At 49.6% G+C, this 26342-nt stretch overlaps 1 protein-coding gene across 2 annotated transcripts in view; it reads left to right on the plus strand.

The window, feature by feature from the left end:
• DUSP16 (dual specificity phosphatase 16) overlaps positions 1-26342 on the plus strand; it is a 707767-nt gene that overhangs the window by 547087 nt on the left and 134338 nt on the right. For both annotated transcript variants that reach the window (XM_069628708.1, XM_069628709.1), the window contains one exon: positions 11373-11532. In XM_069628708.1, the coding sequence (XP_069484809.1) occupies positions 11373-11532 (160 nt within the window). The remainder of the gene's footprint in view (positions 1-11372; positions 11533-26342) is intronic.

Raw genomic sequence — 26342 nt, forward strand, 5'->3', positions numbered from 1 at the left:
GGATCGGGTGCTCTTGTCCATTGCTCAGGCGGGCTTCCGCTTGCCCCTTCCTCCTACCCCACCCATCAATCCTTCCTTCCAGCAGTCGGGGACGCCCTCCCTCAGAGCCGAAGTCCAGAAGCTTCTGGATCTCAAGGCGGTGGAACCTGTTCCCCTGGGGGAGCGAGGGGAGGGCTTCTACTCTCGTCAGTTCAGTGCCCAAACCCAACCAGGCTGGCCTGCACCCCATCCTAGACCTTTCCCAGTTCAACCTTTCTCTTCCCCAAGAGAAATTCAAGATGATCACGCCCGGTCAGATAAAGTTCTCTTTACAGAAGGACAATTGGCTCAGCGTGGTGGACCTCCAGGATGTATACATGCACATTCTGAGTTGGAGTCTGCATCGAAAAGATCTGCTGTTTTCTGTGGGAGAGGAACACTTCCAGTTTCGAATACTCCCTTTTGGTCTCAGCTCTGCACCGCGTGTCTTTACGAAGATGTCGGTTATCGCAGAATTCCTCAGACTGCAAGGGGTTTATGTATATCCATACTTGGGCGATTGGCTCCTGCGCAGTCCTTGCCCAGGCCAATCTCTAGTCACTCCTTCAGCTCCTGTTCCATCTTGGGCTGTCGGTCAACTGGTGGAAAACATCCATGATGGTCTCTCAAGACATGATTTTCTGGGTTTTCATTGGGTTACTGTCTGTACCAGAGTGTTCGTAACGATCGACAAGATTGCAGACCTGTCGACCACGTGCCAAATCTTCCTCCAGTCTTTTCACATGATGGCTTGGTGGTTCTTGAGACTTGCGTGTTGGCTCTACCTCTTGCACACCTGAAGATGAGGCGCACTCAGCTAGCTCTTTGGAGCTGCTGCTCACAGGCTTCGGACCCGGAATTCCAAGATGATTCCATTTCCATCCTACATGACGGCGGATCTACAATGATGGTCTTCCGCCAACAACCTTTCAGTTGAAACCTCCTTCCAGGAGCCCTGCCCACAAGTAACAGTCACTACAGACTCCTCCCTTCTGGGGTGGGGAGCAACGCTACATCACTTTGAGGTGTTCGATTTGTGGACACTTCAAGAAAGGCAGTGCCATATCAATTACCTGGAACTCCTGGCCGTGTTCTTGGCGCTCAGGGCTTTTCAACCGGCTATCAGCAACAGTGTAGTTTGTGTTTCGCACAGACAATTCTGTTGCAATGTTTTACATCAACAAGCAGGGCGGGACCAAGTCTCTTCCCCTCATGGATCTGACTATATAGATTTGGGACTGGGCCATCCAGCACAATGTTTGGCTCCAGGCGGTGCACATCCCGGGTCACATCAATGTGGCCGCAGATTCACTCAGTCGGCAGCCAGCTACGAGTGGGAAATGAAGAGCAAAGTCCTCTCCAACATTTTCCATCAATGGGACCTCTTTGCAATTTCTTCAAACAAGAAACAACCTCTTTATGCGTCGAGGGATGAGTTCGGAGCATGCTCCCTGGGGAATGCTCTCGAGATTCCGTGGAACATGAGAGCTTATGCTTTTCATCCATTGCCTCTGATTAACCGATCGCTCTGCAAGCTCAGGAGTACATAGCACTGCACTCTCCTGTTCATGGCCCCCTGGTGGCCAGCCACGTTCTGGTTTTCAGAACTGCAGCATCTGTTGGTACCCCCCCCCCCCGATCATATTGCCGCAGATTCACAACCTTCTCCACCAGAGCAATCAGGTGTAGCACCTGCTCCCCTCAAAACAGATTGCCCATGCGACAAGCGCAGGAAGTCTTGATTCTATTAGACACGGAGGCGAGCATTATGCTTTAACTTCTTTTAATGCTGCTCAACAGCAAATCAAAACTTTACCCTTTAAACTGTTTTATTTTTTTATACATGCCCAACAGGCTTAAAAACAAATATAAACTAAAAACATGAAGGCATTGAACTCTCAATACCAAGATCCCTAGAGTCTGTGTAGTCTTTAGCCTCCTTTCTGTCCACCAATGACCATCCTATGCCCCCTATAAACTCCTGTGACACTAGGTTCTTTCCTCTTCTTTTTCCTGTCTCCATCGCTGTCTAGACCTTGTAATTATTAAACAGATCCAACTTTAAACATCTCGATTCTCTCCGCTACTCTCGTAGTGCAGACCTCTGATAGATCATCAATCCATGTTGTTTTTCTGCTCTTCCCCTAAAACAAAGAGAAGTTCATCATTAGGGTCGGGGAAATCCTTCTACACAATCAATAACAATGCGGTAGAATATTAATTTCAACCCCTGATGGGCGGGATAATGCTCGCCTCCGTGTCTTTAATAGAATCAAGACTTCCTGCGCTTGTCGCATGGGCAATCTGTATTCTATTACAAGACCGGAGGCAAGCATTATGCTTGTTCAAAGCTTTGCATCACAGTAGCCGTAATATTCGTGACTGGCTTTAAGTAAAAAGTCCTAAACACTGAATCACTGGCCCAGTCTGCGGCTTTCATGATATCCTGCAGCGGAACCCCGGCTGCAAAAGCTCCCAAAGCCATTGCTCCCCTCGCTGAGTGAGCTCCAAATCTAGATATGTCTACACCAGCCAATTGCATAACCTTTCACCCATCTCGCTATGGGTGCCACCGCTACTGCTCTAAACGGCTTCATACGTGCAATAAGCAGCTGAGTCACTCCTACCTGTCTCACCACAGCTGTAACTGTCTCGTACCTCTTCAGGCATTGCGCTACGCAGAGTTTGCTATTACTTGGAAAATACGGGTAAGAAATTATTCTGGAATTAGTTTTGGTACGCTGCGCTATGTTAAAAGCCACACCTTCCGGATAGAATATCTTCCGGTCTATCTCGAGGGCTTTAACATCAGAAGTACGTCTGCATGAGACTAAACATAATAGCATAGCTAGCTTCCCGGACAATTGCTTCTCCGACAGAAGCTCATTGCTTGGCCATTGTTCCAGAAAGCGTAATACCTTTGTGACGTCCAACAGAACGGAATATCTAGGCATCGGAGGCCTGCTTACTCTAATGCCTTTGAGGAGTCTTATCACTGCTGGATGCTCTCCTGCTGGCACTCCTTCCACCAGTTTGTGACCCGCCGAAATGGCCGATCTATAGACCTCGATTGCTCTGAATGCTTTCCCTTCTGCGCTTAGCGCTGCCAGAAAATTTATGACTTGAGCTATAGGTGCTGAAATGGAAGGAATGCTCCTCTCCCTGCACCATAATTTCCAGGCGTGCCAAGCGGAATTATAGCTCCTGACTGTCGAGGGAGCCCATGAAACCTCGATGAGCTCTGTAGCTTCCTCTGAAAGACCGGCAGGTGCCGCCTTCGCCGGAAATTCTGCAGGCCAACAGCGTCAGAGTCTGATCCCTGATCAAAGGGTGAGGCTCTCCTGCTGGATCTAGGAGGAGTTCCTCTCGGGGGTGAGATCCTCTGAGGGAAATCCATAGAAAGATCCATCAGTATCGGAAACCAGGCCTGAGAACTGCATTCCGGAGTTGCTATCAATAACTCGGCCTTGTCTCTGCGCACCTTCGCTACGGTTCTAGCTATCATCGCGAAGGGGGGGGAATGCGTAATGGATGTTCTGTCCCCAAGTCTGGAGGGATGCGTCCGTCCCCAGAGCCTCTGGGTCTAGTCTCCAGCTGAAGTAATTTCTCAGGTGCTTGTTTAGTCTGGAGGCAAACAGATCCGTATGAAACGGCCCCCATTTGTGCTGCAACTTGTCGAAAACCGACTTGTGTAGTCTCCAGTCGCTGGAGTCTACTAGATAGCGAGAATTCCAGTCGGCCACCGTATTCTTCACCCCCGGAAGATATTCCGCTTTGACTGAAATATTCTTGCTCAGGCAGAAGTGCCAAAAGTCCTTGGTTATCTCCACAAGCATTTTGGATTTTGTTCCCCCTAACTTGTTGATATATCTCACCGCTGAGATATTGTCCATGCGTAGTAGAATGCAGCACTGAGCTTTGTCTCTGGAAAAGGCTTTCACTGCGAAAGACCCCGCCAGCAGCTCCAAGCAGTTGATATGCAGCACCAGCTCTTCCGGAGACCACTTTCTGCCTGTTTCTGTGCTTCCGCACCTGGCTCCCCAGCCTGACCTGCTGGCGTCTGATTCTATTATGAGCTCCGGCCTGCCTCCAAAAATAGCTCTGCCGTTCCACACTTCCATATTGCTCAGCCACCAACAAAGTTCTGTCCTGCTGTCCTCGTCCAAGGGGACTTGATGATGGTATCTCCATCCTTTCTGCAGGTACTTGATCTTGAGCCTCTGAAGGGCTCGATAGTGCAGCAGTCCGGGGAAGATGGCCGCCAGCAGGCCCACTATCCTGGCTAGATTCCGAAGCGAAAAAAGCTGTCTCCCCAGAGCTGCTTTCAGATCCTTCTTGATGGCTCTTATTTTGGATGTCGGGAGAGCTAGCGTTGCCTTTCTTGTATCTATGGCGCACTGATTTCTCTTTGCTGATCAAAAAGCCCAGGCTGGAGATAAAGGCAGTCGACCATTGCACCTGCCTCTGCAGCCTCTCTGCTCTCTGCCATAAGAAGGATGTCGTCCAAGTAAATGATCATCCTTATGCCCTGCTCTCGCATTGCGGTGGCTATAGGCCTCATCAGTTTTGTGAAGGCCCAAGGCGCTGACGCTAGCCCGAACGGCGAAGTCCTGAACTGCCATATCTCCTCTTTCTACCTGAAACGCAGAAAGCGCCTGAATCGAGGGTCTACCGGAATTGTCAGGTATGCGTCTTTTAAATCCAGTCGGGCTAGCCAATCGTCTTTCCTTAGGAGGTCCGCCAGTAAGTGCATCTCCTCCATCTTGAAGTGCCTGTAAACCAGCCACCCTTTCAGTTCCTTCAAATTGATAACAGGTCTCACCTTCCCTTTACGGTGTACTAAGAACATGTTGCTTAGGAAACCCTGCGCCTGCGGCTGTTCCCTCTCTATCGCTTGTTTTCGCGCTAGCGTCTCTAATTCTGCTTCCAGGAGATCTAACTCCTCCGCTGATGTATGCATGCGGTGAGGGGTTTGAATCTGCCTCGGCTCTTCCACAAAATCTAGCCCTGAACTGTCTGAATCACCCATGCGTCTGCTGATAATGCGCGCCAGTTGTCTATAAAAAGCAGTGTCCTCCCTCCCACCGGGGGGTAACTTGCTACGCTCTTTCTCACCTGCGGGGCTATTCTGGTGCCTGAAGTATCCTCTGCCTCGGCGCCCTCTGAAGCCTCTGCTGGGGAAGAACTAATCCTGTTGGCGTGACTCCCAGTATTGGGCCCTGGGCCCTTGAGGTCTCCTGTTGTAATTGAGGCGGCTGGACGAGCGACCTCTGTTGCGGCCGGCCCCTGCAAAAATCCAGGAAGGGAAAACTTTTCTGATCAACGCTTGAGCTCGCTCCAGTGCGGTGTAGGTCCCTACAAATCTGTTCATTTCCTTGACGAACGTGTCGCCAAAGAGGAGGCCTTGCGCTCCTTCACCTGCCTCGTAGGAGGCCAAGTCTCCCAGTTTGTTGTCTATTTTCAACAACCCCGACCTCTCCGCTGAAATTGCAGTATTTGCATTTCCTAAAAGGCATACCTCTCTCTGAGCCCATCTGGCCAAGATGTACGGGTCTACCGGTTCCCCCCGTGTCCTTAGCCCTCTCTGCGAGGTCCATGATTTTCGCTATCGGGCCTGTCCGGTCTAAAATCTTATCCTGACAGGACCGCCATGCGCGATCCATCCCTCTGCGCATGTCCTTACCGGCCTTCGTAATGAAGGTCAACATTTTGGGGTCAAGCTCCGGGGTCTATGCCACCTTCCCCGAGAGCTCTGGTCTGGGACACTCCGCTCGTAATCTGAACCTGGTCTCCTTCTCCAGAGGTTTCCTCATTTTTTGAGACATGTATAGTGCTACTTTCGGAGATGGCGCCCATTCTGTGGATCGTGGATGCCGGATGGCATCAGGCTCAAACATATCCGACATATCCTCCTTGGGGGCACATTCCACCATGCTGGCATCATTCTCTGTCTCTCTCCACCGTGCTCCCTGACAGACTTTTTACCTCTTCCTCCTGCTCATCATACTCCTCTGAGGAAGATGGTGTGACTCCTGTGTTTTTCGCCCCTGGGGTAGGGGGTACGAGGCTGGGCAATGCTGACCTGGAAAGGAACGCGTCCTTAAGCCTGTCAAAGGCGTCGGCCGCCTCTAGGTACTTTTCTCTCTTCCCTGTTTGTAAACCCGGGGGGGGGGGTAGAAGAGTGCTTCCTCTTCCGGGCTGTTTACACCCCCTCTGTTCCTTTAGTAGAGGCTTGGTGGTGGAGGTCCCCTCACCTGGGTCTTCATTCCTGCCAGCTTTTGTGCCCAAAATAGCTTCCAGGACCTGAAGCCTGTCCTGAATAGGCTGTACCCCTTGAGCTACTGCTTTAACTAGGGAATCTCCTAAGACATTTTTAAAACTCTGGGAAAGATCGAACTCTTCCTCCTGTAGCTCTAGCTCTTGGTCAGAGTACTCCTCCCAGTACTCATCTCCTCTGTCACAGGCCACTACCCTGATTGGAGATATTGGTACCAGCTGCTTAGGAAAGTCTCCAATTGCTTCTGCAATCGAGCAGCTCACGAGCGATTAATTCGAATGGTGTTCTTTTTTTTTTTCTTTTTTCTTTTTCAAGCCTCTAAATCGCTCGATCAACGGATTCGGATCTTTCCGAGAGTCTGATTATTTTCTAACCGCCAGCAATCCTTAACGTTCAAGTAAAGAATGTTCCCTGAGCTGGCGGATCTTTCCGCACATGCGCTGAAGCCTCAAAGAAACCGCTTCCTCCTCAGCGGTTCCTGTGACTGTGCGTGCTCTTCGCGCCTTCGCCGTCAATGAGGGAACAGGCTCCCCTACGCGAGTAAGATCAGTCGCGCGAGGCCCATTCCCTCACCTGTGCCCTGCCAAACAATAAAAATATAATAATAATAATAATAATAATAATAATATAAGTGGACGCCGACGCGCGTCGCGTGCGAACGCTGGCGCTACTGATCGGATTCATTCACGCTCGCGGGGAGAAATATATACGCTCCTACGCGCCAATCAATCATATTAGCAGAATATATCCAGTTAACATAACTCCAGCTTCACAATATACTGGCATAAAACGCGCTAACTAAACAAGAAATCACTCAACTGTTGAGCAGCAAAAAGAAGAGGAAAGGACCTAGTGTCACAGGAGTTTATAGGGGGCAGAGGATTGTCATTGGTGGACAGAAAGGAGGCTAAGGACTACACAGACTCTAGGGATCTTGGGATTGAGAGTTCGATGCCTTCATGTATTTAGTTTATATTTATTTTTTAAGCCTGTTGGGCATGCATAAAAAAAAAAAGTTTAAAGAGTAAAGTTTTGAATTGCTGTTGAGCAGTATTAAAAGAAGGTAAAGCATAATGCTTGCCTCCGGTCTTGTAATAGAATCATTCAGCTTGGCAGCCTGGTGCCAGAGTTCAGATCTTTAGCACAGTTCAATCTGTCGGAAGACAATATGCGCATTATCCAAGCGGCCAGGAAGCCTTCCACGAGGGCTCAGTACAGGAGCAAATGGCTCCGTTTTTGCCATTGGTGTTAAGCTAAACAGCTCGACCCCTGGCATGCTTCGGTTGACAACGTTCTCTTTTGTTTCTCATCTGGCAGCTTCTGGCATTTATGTTCAGTCATGCAGAACTTACTTACCTGTTACTGGGGGTTACTTGTCCATGGACAACTGTTGGTTTTCATTGACTAATCCAGTTATTAAAAGACATTTTTTGCGGGTCTTCATCTCTTCCCGCTGGTGCGCACCCATCATCCCAAATGGGATTTGAATGTGGTCCTCGCTGCATTATGCCATAAGCCATTTGAACCCATGGCCACCACCGATCTTATATACATTTCTTGGAAGGTTGCCTTTCTGATCGCAGTAACATCAGCGAGCAGAGTAAGTGAACGCCAAGCTCTTTCTGTGGAACATTCGTTCCTCACTTTCCACAAAGATAAGGTTGTGCTTCGCACTCATCCTTTCTTCCTTCCTGCCTAAGGTGGTTACCGATTTTCATTTGAACCAATCGATCTCCTTACCTGTCTTTTTTCCTAAATCGGCATCGGATGCCAAGAGAGTTTTACACACCGGATGTCGGGCAAGCCCTGAAGTTCTACCTCGATGGAAGAGTGAACTCAGAAGCTCCACACAACTGTCACGTTCGGAGACCCGAAAGGGAAACCGGCTGCCAAAGCAACTATCTCCCGATGGATTGCCTCATGTATTTCAGAAGCCTATAGCATTCAAGGCCTTCAACCTCCAAAAGGCATCCATGCTCATCTTGTACATGGCAAAGCGGCTGCTGTTGCCTTTCAAAAGTATGTCCATCCCCAAGTCGGCTACGTGGGCTTCACCATCAGCTTTTTGTAAGCATTACTGCTTAGACCGGAGCTCCAAGGCTGATGCCCAGTTTGGCCAGGCTGTTCTTAAGAAGTTAATCCAGTAAAGGTTTTTTTCCATCCACCCGTACTACCTGTGGTGTGCTTGGGAATCTCCCACAAGTATGGAGGAAAGAGGACGGGACGTAGGAGTATAACAAAGTTACTCACCATAGTGACTACCTTACTCCTAGTCCATAGTCCCCTTTCCTCCATACGCCTCCCCGCCGTCCTCTCTAAAAAGTATCCTCTATTATTGCTTAAATGGTCTCAGACCTGGCGATAGAAAAGAACTGAAGGGCGATGCGCAGGGCGGAGCTCAGGTGGACAGAGCTACAGCCACGTGCGATGGCCTCGCGTGGAAAGGACAAGAACAACAATTTGATGCTTTTTTACAAAAGTGCTCCGGTCCCATCCCGAAGGACAGAATGTTCCACAAGTATGGAGGAAAGGGGTCTATGGATTAGGAGTAAGGTAGTCGCTACGGTGAGTAACTTTGTTAAAATTCTCCAAACCCTAAAGGATCCTGAGTATAATCAATTCAATTGCATAGAAAGCAAGCAGGACAATTAGGCAGAAATACAATAAATACAAACAAAAGTTTTAAAAAATTAGATTATTATAACAAATCACTAAAACGTAAAAACATGCTAAAAAAGAAAATATCCTTCAGATGGGTACTAAAAAATTACACCTCAGCTTATTTGTAGGGTTAACTATAATGTGCAATACTATGTCTCAAAGCTCAAGTGCAATATGCAGTGTGCAAATATGGTAGAAAAAAGCAATGAAAAGTGCTGAGTGTGCAAATGTGCAAAAACAGTATGACATGGCTATGAGCTAAATTCAAGTAAATATCCAAAATATCAATATCCATATCGCAAGGGTATGTGCAAAAAGGCTCCCCGTATCATCTTTGTAAAGCAATGCCCAATGTATGTACTGTACAGGCAAGGGCAAAGGCAGGTGCTGCTGGCTTAAATGTTGCTCTGACCATCTGGATGCTCACCACAACACGGGGAAAGGGCACACCAGGACAATTTGGGACGTAAATCAGTCTGTCTGTATTTGCAGGACTGTACCATGTCTGCCACCACCGTAAGATGAGAATGTCTACGCCAATTCATGGCTATTCTTCCGAGACAGGACGGGTTGCGTACTATAATTTGAGACACTAAAAGGTTCTTACAAGCATTAAGTTTTTGCCAAAGTTCAATCTGTCTGTGTTGCGGATAAGTGACCGTATTTAATGAACCCATAACTCTGCAACACGACAACTAAGGTTTTCTTTCAGATTTACAGGAAGTGTTGTGTCCAGGCCTTAATATGCACTCCCCTAAAGAATGGGAAAAATGAACAGGGGAAACTGAGCTTCACATTCCACTATAAACTAGAAGAAAAAAAACCTCTTGGAGGTTGACTCATGGATGGAACGGCCAGAGTGGATGGTTGGAACGAACGGCCAGAGTGGATGGTTGGAACGAACGGCCAGAGTGGATGGTTGGAACGAACGGCCGGAGTGGATGGATGGAACGAATGGAGTGGACTGAGCGGATGGATGGAACAGATGGAATTAATGCAATGGATAGAATTAATAGAGTGAATGGGTAGAGCATGTAGAAAAAACTAAATGGATAGGGTGAAAGAGTAAAGTGGACGGGGTAGATTGGTTAGAATGGATAGAGTGCATGGTATGGATAGAGTGGAATAGATAGACAGAATGGATGAAGCGGACAGGAATGGATGAAGCGGACAGGAATGGATGAAGCGGACAGGGTGGATGGAATGGATAGGATAGATTAAACGGGTGGCATAGAGTAGGTGGAATAATATGGATGGGATGGAGTTGATGGTAAGTGGAATGAATAGAGTGGATGTAATAGGTAGAATGGATAGAGTGGATGGAGTAGGCAGAACAGATGGTATGGATATAATGGATGGACTAGATGGAGTATATGCAGTAAATGGAACGAACAGTACGGATGGAACGATTGGGGCAGACAGAACAAACATAATTCAATGGAATTCGCCCCACAGGTGTATCACTCTGCACCCGCCCCCTTTCTCCATGCTGTTGCTATATATCTGTATCCACTATATTCCCATATCCACCTGCCTCTAAATATCTTTCTGGTGCTATGTTCCCACCATCCTTCTCTTGTGCCTGGTCTCGGGCGCTCCAAAAACAACCACCATATCACATCACTACTCTTACTCTCTACTATACACCATCACTCAAATAGAACACAGCTATACCCCTGAGTAATTCAGCCTAGCTGTCCACATACAAATACGACCTCATCACCCTAATAAAACACAGCTAACTGAGCACATTCTGGCATAGTTGCCCACATAAGCGTCCTTCAGGCCTAACGCAGCCAAAGCCCAGTCTGGATGTCCACCCACCAGACTGCTCACATCCAACGGACTTCTCCAGCACCACACGTAAACGCTAGCACGCAACTACCACCCGGCAATCACCCCAACTGTATGCTTACCTGGTGCACCCATGCACCCTATGCCACTATTCTCTCTCTACTTACCAGAGCTACGGTTCGCGTGGGCGTTCAACCTAACAGCGCTTTGAGGTCATACCAGTGATATATAGAGCGCTATATAAATGCCAAATAACATAACATAACTTGTAAGAAACTGCTGCTGTTTCTCTCTGGAAGAGTAATCTGGTAGGCTATTTAAGACAGTAATTTGTGTGTTACCTGAAGAGGGTGCTCTTCTGGCGACACCCAGAGATAGCAAATTATTGTAGTTGGGGGACCTTGTGTGGCATGTGTTGCATTACAAAAAAGGTTTAAATGTCTGAGTAGGTTTAGGGTGGTAATATTCTACTTCCAGGAACCTACTATTTTGGCTTATTTTGTTAATCCTCCAGTAACATTTAAGGTGTTACCTCAAGTGGCAGAAACATGCAAATTTTGTTTTGTGTCATGGCTTGTTCTTCTTTGTTAGCTCTTCTTTTTTTGCAACCTTTCTCTTCTAGGAGCTGATGCAGCAGAATGATATTGGCTATGTGTTGAATGCCAGTAACACCTGCCCAAAACCGGACTTTATTCCAGAATCTCACTTCTTGCGAGTACCTGTGAATGATAGCTTTTGTGAAAAGATCCTCCCATGGCTGGACAAATCTGTGGATTTCATTGGTAAGAAAATATCATTTAGTAAAAACGATGTTTGCAGTATCACATTTTCAGTAATGCAAGGCAAAAAACAAATGTTTGTTCATGGAGCTACTACGCAATTATATGCTTTGAGGTGACATTGGGCATGTTCATTTATTGCCATCAGACACTTGGCAGGGCCCTAAAACTTTTTTTCCAGGTTAAGGGACCCTTCAACCATTTTTTCTTACATCACATTGTTTTAAATCTTTGTGTTCAGCGTTTATCTCTTTGCAGGGTGTACCTCATGCTTTCTGTACCTTTGTATCATTGGTTGAGCCTTATGTTTTGGGCACGACACACCTTTTGCACACCTTTGTCATTCATCTTACAGTCCATGTCTGATACTTGTGCCTCTACTTTAAAATTTAAGGACAAAAATGCTAATTTCTGCATCGGTGCATCATTTAGGCCAGCCTTGGACACTTGCCTTCTACACCATTTGATTACTGATGTTAGACCCAGAGTCAGCAGCCATCAATCACACCCTGTACCTGAGCAACATTATTCTTGATTCTAGTGGCAGGGGCCTCCATACCTTCTCTACTAAATCAGTGCCACTTTACCTCTTTGTACTTTCCCTGATTCTTTAAAGATTAGTCTGATTTCTCTTATTTCATTAAAGATGGCGAACTTAAGTACTCCTTATCACTGCCCTCCCTTTCCTTGGGATGACCATAGGAATGGGTTGTGTGGCCAGTCATTTGGATTGTAATATTGCAGAGAATCCTCTTCCGGTTCACTAGCAATCTCTGTTTAGTTGTGGCTGCAGCACTGAAACTGCTACCCTGCAGGTGCTTGACATCATTCATATTTTGGGTGGTGGTGGTACCTGTCTCCTGGTTCTTCATCCTTCCGTGGAATTTGACAGGATTGATCATTGGGCTCTAGTTAACATCTTGGGGCACTAAATGGCCATTAGTGGTATGGTCCTAGCTTGGTTCTTTTTGTCCCTGCTCAATTGTCCACAGCTGTTCAGGATGGCTATGGTCTCCGTCAGATCCTCTTCCTGTTACCTTCCGTGTGCCAAATGGGTCAATCTTGTCACTCTTGCTACTTAATCTTTACATGGAACTTCTGGGAGATTTGTTAGCTGGGTCTGCCTCCAACAGTATGTTGATTCCGAACTGTACCTGCAGGTGTCTTCCATGGAAGGTATTGGGAAACGTAAGTTGTCTTCCGAGGATCTGAGTGGATGCTGAGTTTTTTGTCTACTTTGTATTCCCCGTAAGACAAGACTTATGATTGTCGCCATTAAAAATGTTGCATATTAATCTTTGGCTTTATAAATGGGGATGGATAGGATTTCTACCACTTTTTCCACCCCCAGCCTTGTGCCAATTATCAAGGCTTTATTATTTTTCTCTGTGTACATACAGGTCTGTATCGACTTATGCGTTTCGAAGACCCTTATACGAAACTTGGCAGTAGCTCATACAAATGCCTATTGGCATTTTTCATTAGCTCTTTTTGCTAAATACGGTCTCAATACAACAATCAAACATGCAATCTAACATTTCACATAAACAATGCATAGAACATAAATAACCTTCCTCTTGGATGGTTGCAGTCTGTGCTGTCATAGTGGGAGCGCACTGCTCCTACATGTTTCAACCATACAGTGGTTAAAGGACCTTCTTGGTCTTGGGTTATTGCTTGTTAATGTGGTGGTAATGGGTTTCCTATAGAAGAAAAACGTACATTTTTCTCGTTTGTGTTGGAGCAAGCTTATTCTACTGAAACTCTTCAATACAAGCAAGTATAGTGATACCTTTATCTAGATAACTTTTGATGTATCCCTTTCTACTGGTAGATGCTCAATTTTATGCTTTTCTTTGTTGGAGTCGAGGTAGACCTGAAGGCTAATAAAGCAACTCCCTCTTGCTGAAAGCTTATACAAGTTAACATGTCTTTAGGAATAAATGTCCTTAGATACTTTGTACAAAACGCCTGTACTACTTTTGTGTGCTCTTTTCATGTGTTCCATCTAGGCCATCTGCAGTGATCGTTTTATAGTGGTGGGGGAAAAAGCTCTTTTCTCAGGTTTGTGGGATATTCTAAATTTAATAGTAACGCTATGTATTTGTTTTTTCATCCCTTTAAGTGTTTATAACTTTATCCAGATCATTTTATGTAAATGTCCTTTTTACCTTATGAAGGAGCCCTTCTTGTGTAGCTGGATGTAATCTTCCTTTTTTTATGTTACATCTTATTGCAACGAGACAATGTCTCATGTGAACAGGTGCTCAATTTCATGTGCATTCTTTCTCCCCATTCTCAAAAAAGCTAGGTTTTACTTTAGAGAAAATCGTGTGTGTGTGTGTGTGTGTGTGTGTGTGTGTCTGTGTCTGTGTCTGTATATGTATATATATTTCTGAGGCTTGTGGAATCTGCATAGGTCACATGCTGTGCATAGGCCGACATCTAGTGGGAGCTGTGGAGTATTACAGTTTGTTTTTCGAAACTCGAAAATGGGCGTCGACACAGGGCGTGCCAGTAATACTATCCCTAGTGTGACGTCCACATGATCCCTCACGTGTCTAGGACCCTCGGAGTGTTTTTTTTTCCCACCATACTGGTCGGAAGCATCCTGTGGAGTTCCCTGGCCTTAGCCATAATTTTGCAAAAATACATAATATTTCCCTGTTTTCTACATCCCAATGTCGAGTCACCGAAGTTCGACACTCAACGCCGACCGGAGAAGAAAACAACCGTCGAGATCTGCACGACGGACTTGGGCCTAGGAAGACCTCTCGCCTCGGGCCTATATATAATTTCCTTATATATTCCTACACACACTAGCCCGCTGCCACAGGGTGCGTATGGAGGGTACCCCTTTCCAATTGTGCCCTAAGTGCAACCGCAAGTACTCTTGGGTTGACAGACACGCTACCTGTAACCTCTGCTTGCCAAGGGACCACCCGAGGCAAATTGCAGAGCGTGTAGTCTGTTTAAACCGAAGACTCCTAAAGGACCGTTAAATGAAACGTTGGGCCCACCACGCCAGGCAACGAGAGGCCATGAAAGCGGAGAGCGCCTTCAGTGATGGCAGCAACGCAATCCTATCGGACAGCGAGGGCAATGTGGTGTCGAGAGACAGCAAAGCCCAAGTCCCCGACCTCGGAAGGTTGTCCGGCAGGGCAGCTATGGGGAACACCCCCGGCGACACAAGCGCTACCTACGACACATCCACATAGCACTCGCGGTCCAACCGAGATTCGGCACGCGCGTCGAGTTCTCGGAAAGAGGCACGCAGAGAATGGTCCACTGAATCGGTGTCCTCTGGGCGTTCTCGATCAAGATCGCTGCATGACACCAGGCAACCATCCACTGTTGCCAAGAGTGCCTCGCTCCCTAAAGTAACGGAGGTTCAATCGTCAGGAGACGAAGACGACCTCCATCCCCAGGCCGCACTCCAGGAGTTGGCGTCAGCAGACCGCGGAACGGCTGCTCCCGTGCCCCGACCTCCACTCGCTAAGGAAAGGGACACCACCCCCGAATCTTGACGCCAGACGTCGAAGAGCTCCGAAAAGGTGAAGACACCGGAGAAGCACTCTTCCAATCACGGGCAGGGGGCAAAACAGCAGAAAAAGCATTCTCAGCCTTCATCTGCACCACAGACGCATAAGGACAAGTCACAACCTTCTGAAAAGATAGCCAAGACCCCTGCACAAGGGCATAGGTCCAGTCAGGAAGTGAAACACTCCCAGGAGAGGTTAATCCCCAGTTCTAAAGAATGGTCAAGTGAGGATATAGACAGTCATGTCTAGAATGTCATCCCTAGCAGACTTCTATGCCAAAAATCCTCAACACTTCCTCGCCTATACCCCTGACGGGGCAACCCCCTGGTAAAAAACCTTGAGTTGAGGCGCCAACGCAAAGTAGGTCTTTCGACCCTTACCACATTCAGCCATACTCTCTATATGATGAGGTTCCATCTTTTAACGAGGATCCAGAATTGGCCCAGTTGGACGTCCATACTGGAATGAATTACTATGGGGATGATGAGGCCCAAGAGGAGGAAGGAGATGACGCACAAGTCTACAGAGTAGACTCCCCAGTAGACAAGGAACCTCCGGTTACCGACTCCTGTCGACAACCGACCTCTCTTAACACTTCCGCCTAGATACATAGGGAACACAGGAGGAGAGGGGCTTTCCCGAAGAACTAGTTGGAGAGAAGAGACCTGTTGCCCAGGCCATCCCTATTCCCAAGTCAATACAAAGGAGAATATAACCTTCCCTTCTCAATCCCAATCTCACCAGGGCAGTAAACCCCAGGATTGAAAAACTATTCAGGGCAGCCCAATCAGACCCACTCTACAAAAGGGGGCAACTGAAGCCGGACTCCCTGGTAGTGACTAATACCCGGAAGAGGGCGGGAACACCCTCATCGTCTTCTGAAGCTCCCCCCGACAAGGAGAGCAAGGAGATCTATGGTTTGGGAAGAAAGGTAGCCTCCACTTCCGCCTACCAGGCAAGGATTGCCAACTCCACCACCCTACTGGCGAGTTACAACTGCCATCAGTGGGAAGAAGTTGCGGCACTCATTGACTCCGCCCCGGAACCTTTAAAGAGCCAGTTGGCGCAGGTTGCGTCGGAGGGAAGAGCCGTGTCCGGTTGCATCCTTAAAGCAACCTTTGATGCCGAGGATAACGCCGGCAGATTGATACCAGAGAGTACTGTTATCAAAAGACATGCTTGGTTACGACAATCTGGGTTTAAACCTGAGACACAAGCATCTCTAATAGACAAACCGGTGGAGCACGATCTACTGTTTGGTAAGGCGGTAGAGGACGCCTTAAAAAATGCAAAAGATGAATACGAGACTCTCGAATCCCTGGGCCAGTTAACGAACAAACCCCCCAATCAAAGAGGGAATGGCAATTTTCGTCGCACACGCGGCCAAAACTCAGAGAGGCTCCAACTATTCCCAGGGGCAGGGTACACCATGGAATAACAACAACCAGCAGTCTACCCAAGGTTTTTTTTTTTAATTATTGGTTTCATAACAAGAAATAAACAGAGTACAGAAAAACATCAATGGCGATTGGTTAAGCATATCAAGAAAATAACCCAAACCCCCCCCCCCCTTAACCCCCCCCCCCCCCCCAAGACCACGGTTAGTTCACTGTTCCTCTCTAGTTCGTGCCCGTATCCAGGCAACTCTCTCCACTCCGCTCCGTATCATCCGCCTCAGCACCATCAGGGCCACCCAGCGGTGTAGTTCCTCGCTGGAATCCAGTCTTTGCACATGAATAGCCGTTTCACATGCCGCGGTTTCACCTATGATCCACTTCGTGAGGTCACCCCACCATAGGGGCATATGTGGACCTCTGGGGCTTTTCCACCCCATGGCAATACGTCTTTTGACTGTAATGTATATAAGGTCAGTGAGCTTGGATAGGGGTTTGTTCTTCCTGTTTCGCCTGTATTTGCCAAGGATGCAGGCCGTAGGCTCGTCCACCTCACCTACAATGTCTGCTCCAGCCTCTCTGTCCTTCACTTGTGACCAGAACTCCCTGATTACTGGGCAGCCCCAGAACATGAGTCAATCCCGCTCTGGGTTCACTGCATTTGGGGCACGACTGGGTTCCAGCTCCCGTGAATCTCGATATGGCTTCCGGTGTGAGGTACGCTCTATTGGTGATATACAGTTGAATGAGCTGTAAGTGGGCGTTCCTGGAGACCTTCTTATAATAGTGGGTTATGTCACCCCAATCTTTGTCTTCGAAGACGAGGCCCAGTTCAGTTTCCCACCTACTCCTACATATAAGGTCTCCCCTGGTCGTACCCCATAACAGGGCTTCGTAGGTTTGTGAGGTTTCATGGCCCCCCTCAGCGGAGTTCAATATCATTTCGATGCATTCGTTCTCCTCAGTCAGGTCAGCTGCGACCGGCCATCTTCTGCACAAGGCCTGTACAACCACCCTGTGCAACAGGAACTGTCCTGCCGGGAGGCCCGTGGTCTCAGAGTTCCGAAAAAGTTAGTATTTCCTGTTCTTGAATCAAGTCCCCCAGCGTGGCCACCATGAGGGGCTCCCATTGTGTACGTGTTTCAACATGCCCCCAAGAGTGATTGACCATGAGTGCAGCGATAGGGATCTGTGGGGAGAACGGGTAGTCCGACCCGACCAGTTTGCAGGCCCTTTTCCAAAGCCAGATCCTGAGCTTGGCGAGGTAAGGGCAGTGACCCGTAGCACCCTCCCCGGCCCACAGTATGTCTCTGAGTAACAACCGGCGGAGGGTCGGCTGAAGGAGGCGAGTGTCTGTCGTGCTTTCGTCAGCCATCCACTGCGTGACATGTCTCAGCTGGCTGGCAAGGAAGTACAGCTCAAAAGTTGGGGATCTTAAGTCCGCCCCTCTCATACGGTCTTTGAAGGGTCTCTAATGCCACCCTGTGCCTGCCTCCCTGCCAAAGGAAGCCCCTACAGAGTTAGGTGAGATCTTTGAAAAAAGAGGGGGGATGTTGAAGGGGACGTTAGTGAAGTTGTGTAATAGGCGGGGAAGTGCGACCATTTTGAGGAGTCCCGCCCTCCCGGGCATCGAAAGCGGGAGCCAGCCCCAGAACTCCATAGATTTCGTGAGAGAGTCTTTGGCCCTTACGGTATTAAGGATGTGTTCGGTGGCTCGGTTGCGGTGTATAGTTATCCCCAAGTATTTGAAGGAAGTAGCCTGCCATTCAAGATCCAGAGGGGGGGAGGGACCTGTATTCATTGGTGAAGAGTGCTGTGAGGGGATAAAGGCAAGACTTGCTCCTATTGATCTGGATACCGGTGAGCTTGTGGAAACAGTCCAGGGTTTCCAAGATGTAGGGAAGGATGTGCTCAGGGTCCCGTAGGTACAATAGGGTGTCGTCAGCCTACATAGAGGTGCCTCTGTTTAGGGACCATTTAGCGGAATAGGTTTTGTTGGTACGTACCCTCGCAGTAGGGCTGGCGTAAACCAGCCTGGTCCACTTAAGGAACACAGGGCCTATACCCATTCTGGCCATGGTGGCATACAGCCAGTCCCACCTCACCGAATCAAAAGATTTGGTGGCGTCAAGTGATGCCACTGCAAGTTTCTGCGGCCTTCCCTCAGTGCTATAGATAACATGATGCAGCCTGCGCAGGTTCTCAGTGATGAGCGCCCTGGGATGTATCCCGTTTGGTCCTGATGGATCAACAGAGGGATAACTCTGCGCAGTCTATTCGCCAGCAGGGCGGTGAGGATCTTACAGTCAACATTAAACATAGAGAGGGGCCTGTAAGAACCACAATCTGCCCCGTTCCTCCCCGGTTTAAGCAAGGGTATAATCACGGCCTCGTTCATGGTGTCCGGTAGGATGCCACGCTCAAAGGCCTCATTAAAGACCTGGGCCAATATTGGGGCAAGAGTTTCCTCATCGGTCTTGTAGAATTCCCCCGGGAGCCCATTCGAACCCGGGGTTTTCCCAGCTGGTAACGATCTGATTACCACCCTGACCTCGTCGGGGGTGACGGGCTCATAGGGTCTCAGCCAATTGCGGGTCTAGTTTAGGTAGGTCGATGGCGTCCAGGGCGTCCTCGATCCTGGTATCATAGGGGGGGCAGGGCTTCGGAGTACAGGTTACGATAGAAGTCAGGAAAGACCAAATTGATTTCTTGTTGGGTATGTACGGCCGTGCCGTCGGGGTGAGTAAGTGGCAGATGGGTGGCCTGGGGGTCGACCTTTTATAGAGCCAAGCTAAGAGTTTCCCGGGCTTGTCTCCCAGGGCATGGATTCTTTCTGCGTGCTTGGCATAACTCAGTTTACCAAGGGATTCCCAGTGAGTTAGGCAGGTTTGTCTGAGTTCGGCCATTTTTTGTAAGTGGTCAGGGGATGGGTCAGCCCTACCTTCGAGCGTACTCGGGTCCCTTTCTGCGCGCTCAAGCGAGGATGTAAGAGATCTCTGGGCTCCCCCAACTGCTGCAATCATCTCGCCCCTCATGACCACCTTATATGCTTCCCAAGTTGTGCTCAAGTGTCTAACGCTATGCAGATTATTTTGCCAATATTCTTCAGTGCTATCTTTTATGCGTTCCTTGAATGCAGAGTCAAGTAGGGCCTCAGACCTCAGCTTCCATATGGGTATGGGTGGTGTGGGCGGAAACACCTCCCAGGTTACCAGACGGGGAGAGTGATCCGACAGCACCCTAGGCAGGTAGCGCGCATCAACAAATATGGACTGTTGCGTTAGGCTGAGAAAGATGTAATCCAGCCTGGTGTGTAAAGCGTTGGGTGGGGAGTAGAAGGAGTACTCCCGTTGCTCAGGACACTGAGTTGCAACTGTTGGATTAGTTTGGAAAGTATTTTGACTGGGTGGGAGGGTTGGTCGTGTTTGTTATCAGATCTGTCAAGTAGAGGATCAAGGGTGCAGTTGTGGTCACCCCCCCCCCATATCATAATTCTGTCCGCATATTGGCTGAGTCGCGCATGAAGGGAATGGAAGACGGCAGTCGCGTCATGGTTGGGTGCGTTCGTACTGACCAAGCAAACCTCTTTGCCCTCTATGGAGCCGCACACCACCACCATTCTACCCTCGTCGTCTGTTTTAGTGCTAGTGAGTTTGAAAAGAACAGTGGGGGCAATCCAAATCAGGACCCCCCCTGGCGTAGGAGGAGTAAGTCGAACCTATTAGGGTACCCTGCCAAGTTTTTGCCAGGGCTTCCAGTTTCTTGGGTATTAAGTGAGTTTCCTGCAGCATGGCGATTCCGACCTTGCATCTTTTCAGGTAAGTATGGACCCGTCGTTGTTTAACAAAGCTGATCAGGCCCCTGACGTTCCAGGTAACGACCCTTATTGTGTCAGCCATAGGCGTGGTGTGGTTTATTCTGTGTAGCGGGTGGCGCTCGGGATCTAGGAGGTGCTGCGTTGCATGTGAATTGTTCCCGTGGTCTCGATATGTCCTAGTGCGTGTCCCCAACTTGTGCAAAAACATGTACAAAAACTCCTGTATTCCCACCCTCCCTACTTAACTGTGAAAAAAACTCCAAACATAGAACTGGCCCAGCGAGGTTACCCTCGTTATGACTGTCCCGTTTCTGCTCCGTTGGATCGTGCATCGGTCTCCAGGTGCCCTACGGGCGGGTATATGTACCCAAAAAAGGAGGAAAACAATCAGGGGGTGGATTGAACAAGGACTCCGGGTCTCCGCGGGGAGGATCCATTCAGCTGTGTAACGGTTCAAGCAAATATAGTTCCCCCCCCTGAATGACAGGAGGATTGTTATCTCAGTCTCCGTTTCCTTTCCTCAATATCAGGGATCTGTAATCCGTCCATCCAGTCCCTGGCCTGGGCCGGGGTGTCAAATAAGTGCGCCTTGTTGTTATGCAGTACTTTAAGTCTGGAAGGATACAAGAGTATATAACGCAGCCCGGCGGCTTTCAATCTGGCCTTGGTGTGTATGAACTGCGCTCTGTTCATTTGAACCTGAAGGGTGTAATCAGGGTATATGGCGATTTTAGCAGAGTCCCGTTGGATTTGGCCACCAGCTCGGGAAAAGGCCAGAATGACCTCACGGTCCCTGTAGTTGAGAACTTTCGCTATCACCGGCCTGGGTGGGGCCCCCGGCGGTTGTTTCTTGTCCAGGGATCTGTGGGCCCTCTCAATGGTGAAGCCCTGGGAGAGTTTGCCAGCTCCCACCTCTTGTAGCAGGAGGGTCTCTATGAAGTTAGTGGGGTCGGAGCCTTCGGAACCCTCTGGCAAACCGAGAAGGCGTATATTGTTCCGGCGAGCCCTTCCTTCTGCCTCCTCGGCTCTGTCCTCCAAGTTTTTGACCCTTTGCTGAAGCTCGTCGACGTCTCGAAGAAGGTGTGTTTTGGATTCAGTGTTTTCCCGGACTTGTGTTTCAAGCGTCTCAGTCCTGCCGGCCAGGGAGCGGACATCGTGACGCAGGAGGCCCAGGTCTGTGGCAACGGCATCTATTTTGTTTTCCATTTTTGCCTGGAAAAGCTTGATGGCTTTCAGTATCTGGGTGTTGCTAGGCTCTGAAGCCGTGGCCGCCGTGGGGTTAGATTGAGCGTCCGGGGCCTCTTTGTTTGTGCCCTCAGGATTTGGGGATTCACAGGCTGCGAAGGTGTCCATCGTGGTCTGGCGCTGCTGCTTGGGCCTGCTGTTCCTGCCGGACATGTCGTCAACACAGGGCCTTCTCGCACCGAAAATGCCGGGGGCGCAATCGAGAGGCCGCTAGGTCTCGTTCCCGTCGCAGGGCCGACAGGGCGATGTTAAGAAGCAGCGGGGTAGCAGGCCGGTTTCGGGAAACAAAGGTATCTCGGATCAGGCAGGCGTGGTCGGCCCCCCCCTCCGCCGTCGGCTGTGAAGTGATGGGGGCCCTAGGAGTGGGCCTCGCGGTCCGCCGGAGCGTCAATCTGCAGGCAGGGGTCAGGTGTTTTCGCCCACACCTCCCCCCGGTGAAGGATCAGCAGGCGGGGGGAAGGAAGACAGCGGGGGTCAACGCCTCGAGGAGGCCAGCCCAAGTTCTTGCATTGCCACTAGCGGCAAAGTCAGGCGCAGGGGGTAGAATAGTCCCCCCTCACCCTGCCTCCGATGTAGGTGTCCGGGGTGGTCCTCCGCCGCCCCCGCTTACCTCTGCGGTACCGGTCGGCCACCGCTCACGCCGGGGGCCCTCTCGACTGTCCAGGGCACACCCAAGCGCGGTCGCGCGCCGCAGGCAGGGCGCAGTCCGTTCAGTACGTCCGGATCGGTCCCCTCGATCGATGAGTGTAGCTGTTCGGTCCCCTCCTCCGGGTCCAGTGCAAGTCGGCAGCTCAGGATCCTCTCCTCCCGCCGGCGGGCAGCTTCGCCAGCGATTGTAGTGCGCTCCGGCCTTTCAAAGGATCAGGGCACGGGAGCTGCCATTTTGAATCCCCTCGGTGACCACCTTCGCTCGCCGGATAGGGGTGTTAGCTGTCTCTGCTTCGCTTGGGAGACAATGCAAAAGTTGCTGAAGAGGTTCTGCCGCGGATGGTGCAACTTGTAGAGTTCCAGAGCACTTTAAAGTCACTTAAAGACAGCTTAACATGGCACATCAGCCCGGAGCTCTCAGGAGACACGTCCACTCTACATGGCGGTTAGCCACGCCCCCAGCAGTCTACCCAAGGTTATGGCAGGGGTAACAAGAGGAGACGTGGTAAGGGTAGAGGCAGCCCCAATAGAGGCAGCGGCACGCCTCCAGCAAAACAGTGACATTCCGTTCAGGGTCCCTTCTCACGTATCCCCAGTAGGGGGACGCATTACCAACTTCACCCAAGCTTGGGAAGGGATCACATCAGACAGATGGGTGCTGTCCACAGTGTCCGCAGGATACTGCATAGAACTGTTAGAGCGTCCCCGAAACCACCCTCCACGTCAAAAAGTACATTCATTAGACCACCAGAGGATCCTCCTCGAAGAGATTGCCAATCTTCTAGCAAAGGACGCGATAGAACTCGTCCCAGGACACCAGGTAAACAAGGGTATTTCTTCAACATACTTCCTTGCACCAAAAAAAGATTTGACAATGCGGCCAGTATTGGATTTACGGTCTGCAAACAAGTATGTCAAGCCCCAAAAGTTTCGCATGACTACTCTCCAAGAGGTAATCCCCCTCCTAAAAAAGGGGGATTACATGGCAACATTGGACATGAAAGAGGCCTATTTTCATATTTCCATGTTCCCAGCGCACAGAAGATTCTTGCGCTTCAAGGTTGACTGTCAGCACTACCAGTTCAAGGTACTGCCCTTCAGTATAGCCTCGGCTCCAAGGGTTTTCACCAAGGTACTGGCGGTACCTGCACACCTACGCAGGGAGGCATACCTGGACGACTGGCTCTTCACGGGGGAGACCCCAGTAATTTGCAGATCAAATATTCAAAGATCTATCAACGACCTCTTCGAATTGGGATTCTCCATAAACGAGAAAAAGTCAAGTCTGGTGCCAAGCACCTCCAAACAGTTCCTAGGAGCTGTCCTAAACACACAAGAAGGGTTGGCCTTTCCATCCGAGGAAAGAATTCGGAACCTAATGCTGCAAATTCGGCTACATCAGGCCGGTCGCCAGATAACGGTGCGCAAAGCGATGCGTTTACTAGGCATGATGGCGTCATGTATTTACCTGGTCCCCCACGCGCGCCTGCGCGTGCGTCCCATGCAAGAATGGTTGGCGAAACATTGGTCTCAGGCAAGTGGGTCAGTGGGACGATCTAGTGGTTGTTTCACCAGCACTTGTACGAAGTCTTCACTGGTGGACAAGAGAAAACCTGTCAAAGGGTAAACCCTTTTACGATCCCGAGATGCAGGCTGTAGTCACAACAGACGCATCCCTGTCAGGGTGGGGAGCACACCACCACCACCACACAGCTCAGGGTCTCTGGTCTCACTCAGTGGCCAAGAATCACATCAATCTGCTAGAACTTCTGGCAGTATTCAGAGCTCTTCAAGTGTTCGAGCCCTACCTGTTAAACCTGTTAGTGCAGATCCTGACACAGCACAACAGCAATGTTTTACCTGAACAAGCAAGGAGGGACTCGTTTGACGAATCTGTCCAAGCTTGCCCAGAAAATTTGGATATGGGCACTCAGACGGAACATCTACCTGTCATCTCAACATGTTCCAGGGGATTTCAATTCTCTGGTGGACACTTTGAGCAGGGATCCCCTCCCACAAGAACACGAATGGTGTCTACACAGAGAAATCGTAGATCTCTTCTCTCAGTGGGGTTTCCCCACTATAGACCTATTCGCCACAAGCGAAAACAGACAGTGCCCAGGATTCGCATCCAGATTCACCCAACCAGACTCCCAGGGGAACGCCCTGTGGATGAACTGGTCAGGGATGTTTGCGTATGCTTTTCCACCAACCGCCCTCATCAGGAAGGTGGTCAACAAGATGCACAGGGAATCGATGATGCTCGTCCTAGTTGCTCCCATGTGGGCGAGGCAACCGTGGTTCCCACACTTACGCAGACTAGCGGTGTGCGAACCCATCAAGCTCCCGTGCTGGTATAACCTACTGTCCCAGCACCAAGGTCAGAAAGTACATCCTCAACCCAACTCAATGAACCTGGCAGCATGGCTCCTGAGGTCATAGAGTTGGGACATCTCAATTTACCTCAGAGATGTATGGACATCCTAAAAGAATCTAGGAAGCTAAACACAAGGTATTGCTACTTTGACAAATGGAAGAGATTTGTTATCTGGTGCCAGAATAAGCCAATCAACCCAGTTGATTGCACTCCTTCCACTATAGTCACCTACATGCTCCACCTGCTGGACGCAGGGTTGGTATTTAATTCACTGAAGGTACACCTGGCAGCTCTGTCAGCGTACACCACCTCGCATAACAAAGTATTGTGGTGGAAAGTACCAGTGGTTAAAACCTTCATGGAAGGAGTAAAGAGACTTCACCCTCCAATTTCTAACCCACCACCAGAGTGGGACCTTAATGAGGTGCTTGCTAAACTCATGGGCCCTCCTTTCGAGCCCATGCATAAGAGCAGTCTCAAGCACCTGACATATAAAACTGCCTTCTTGGTAGCCATTACGTCTATAAGAAGGGTCAGTGAAATTCAGGCTCTGTCAGTGCAGGACCCTTTCTCTACTGTCCATAAAGATAAACTGGTTTTACAAACACACCCTAGGTTCTCACCTAAGTTTATTTCCAAATTCCACGTGAACCAGTCCATCGAGCTTCCGGCTTTCTTCCAAGACCCACAAAGCTCGGCTGAGGTGAAACTACACACCCTAGATGTGCGTAGGGTGGTTCTCTGCTATGTAAACTAAACCAGACCGCTGTGGAAAACAGACCAACTGTTTGTCTCCGTAGCTACAGGCAAAGAGGGAGAACTCGTCTCTAAAGGTGCCATCTTAAAGTGGATTATAAACTGTATCCAGCTGTGTTACTCCCTTTCTGAAAAAACTCTGCCTTTCACGCCAAGAGCCCACTCTACAAGAGGCATTGGGGCCACTGTATCTTTTATTACAAATGTACCCCTTTGCTGAGTTGGAGCAGTCTGCTGCAGTCCTGTGTTCTGACCACATTGTTGTTTGCAGGAAGTGACAATTAGCACCTAAAACCCGCGGAGCGGAGTTGCGAGCTGAGTTGGAGCAGTCTGCTGCAGTCCGCTGCTTACGCGGAGCCGCAGCAGGATGGACCCTGATGTGAGACCGCACCGAGCTACTCCTACGTGGCTGTCCCCTCCGGGGGAAAAAACAAAGAACAAAATCCGATTCGACCGCGAAATCGACAAGTGAATGTGCCAGACAAAAGTGCTTTGGGCAGGTCTTACAACCCAACCGTCAGCAGCCCGAGTGCATCTGCCTTCGGAGGGAGAGGGAAAGGTGAGTGATTCTGTCTCCGTTAACCCTCACACTCCACCTGTTTCCATGACCGAAATCTCTGATCTTTGTGCTCCCAATTCTTGGCCGGAGAGGCCACAGCATGGGTCCAGCGAGCATAGTGCCATGACCACACCTGGGGGTAGTTCAAACGGGGTCTCACCCCCCCCCCTGGGAAAACTTAAGACACCCGAGAAAACACAAGCTGACCAAGATGCTGACAAAGAGGTCGACGCGGTCGCATCTACTCCCTCCATACCTTCTGAGTCTGAGCCCCCCGCACAGTCCTCAGGGAGACTAAAACTCCCGGACCCAAAGCTCCTTATCTCCGTCGTGAGTTCAGAGTCTGCCGTGAGGCCGGTGGACGCCGCCGAAGAGTGTCTGCAGTTCGCCAGAGATGTGAGGGCAAACGGGGAAAACACGACGGGAGAAAAGGCCCCGCACGCAATCGAGACCCATGGTGTGGTGGGGCAAAGGG

Source organism: Ambystoma mexicanum, chromosome 12 (genome assembly GCF_040938575.1).
Source record: "Ambystoma mexicanum isolate Mex_15411 chromosome 12, UKY_AmexF1_1, whole genome shotgun sequence".
Classification (NCBI taxonomy): Eukaryota; Metazoa; Chordata; class Amphibia; order Caudata; family Ambystomatidae; genus Ambystoma; species Ambystoma mexicanum.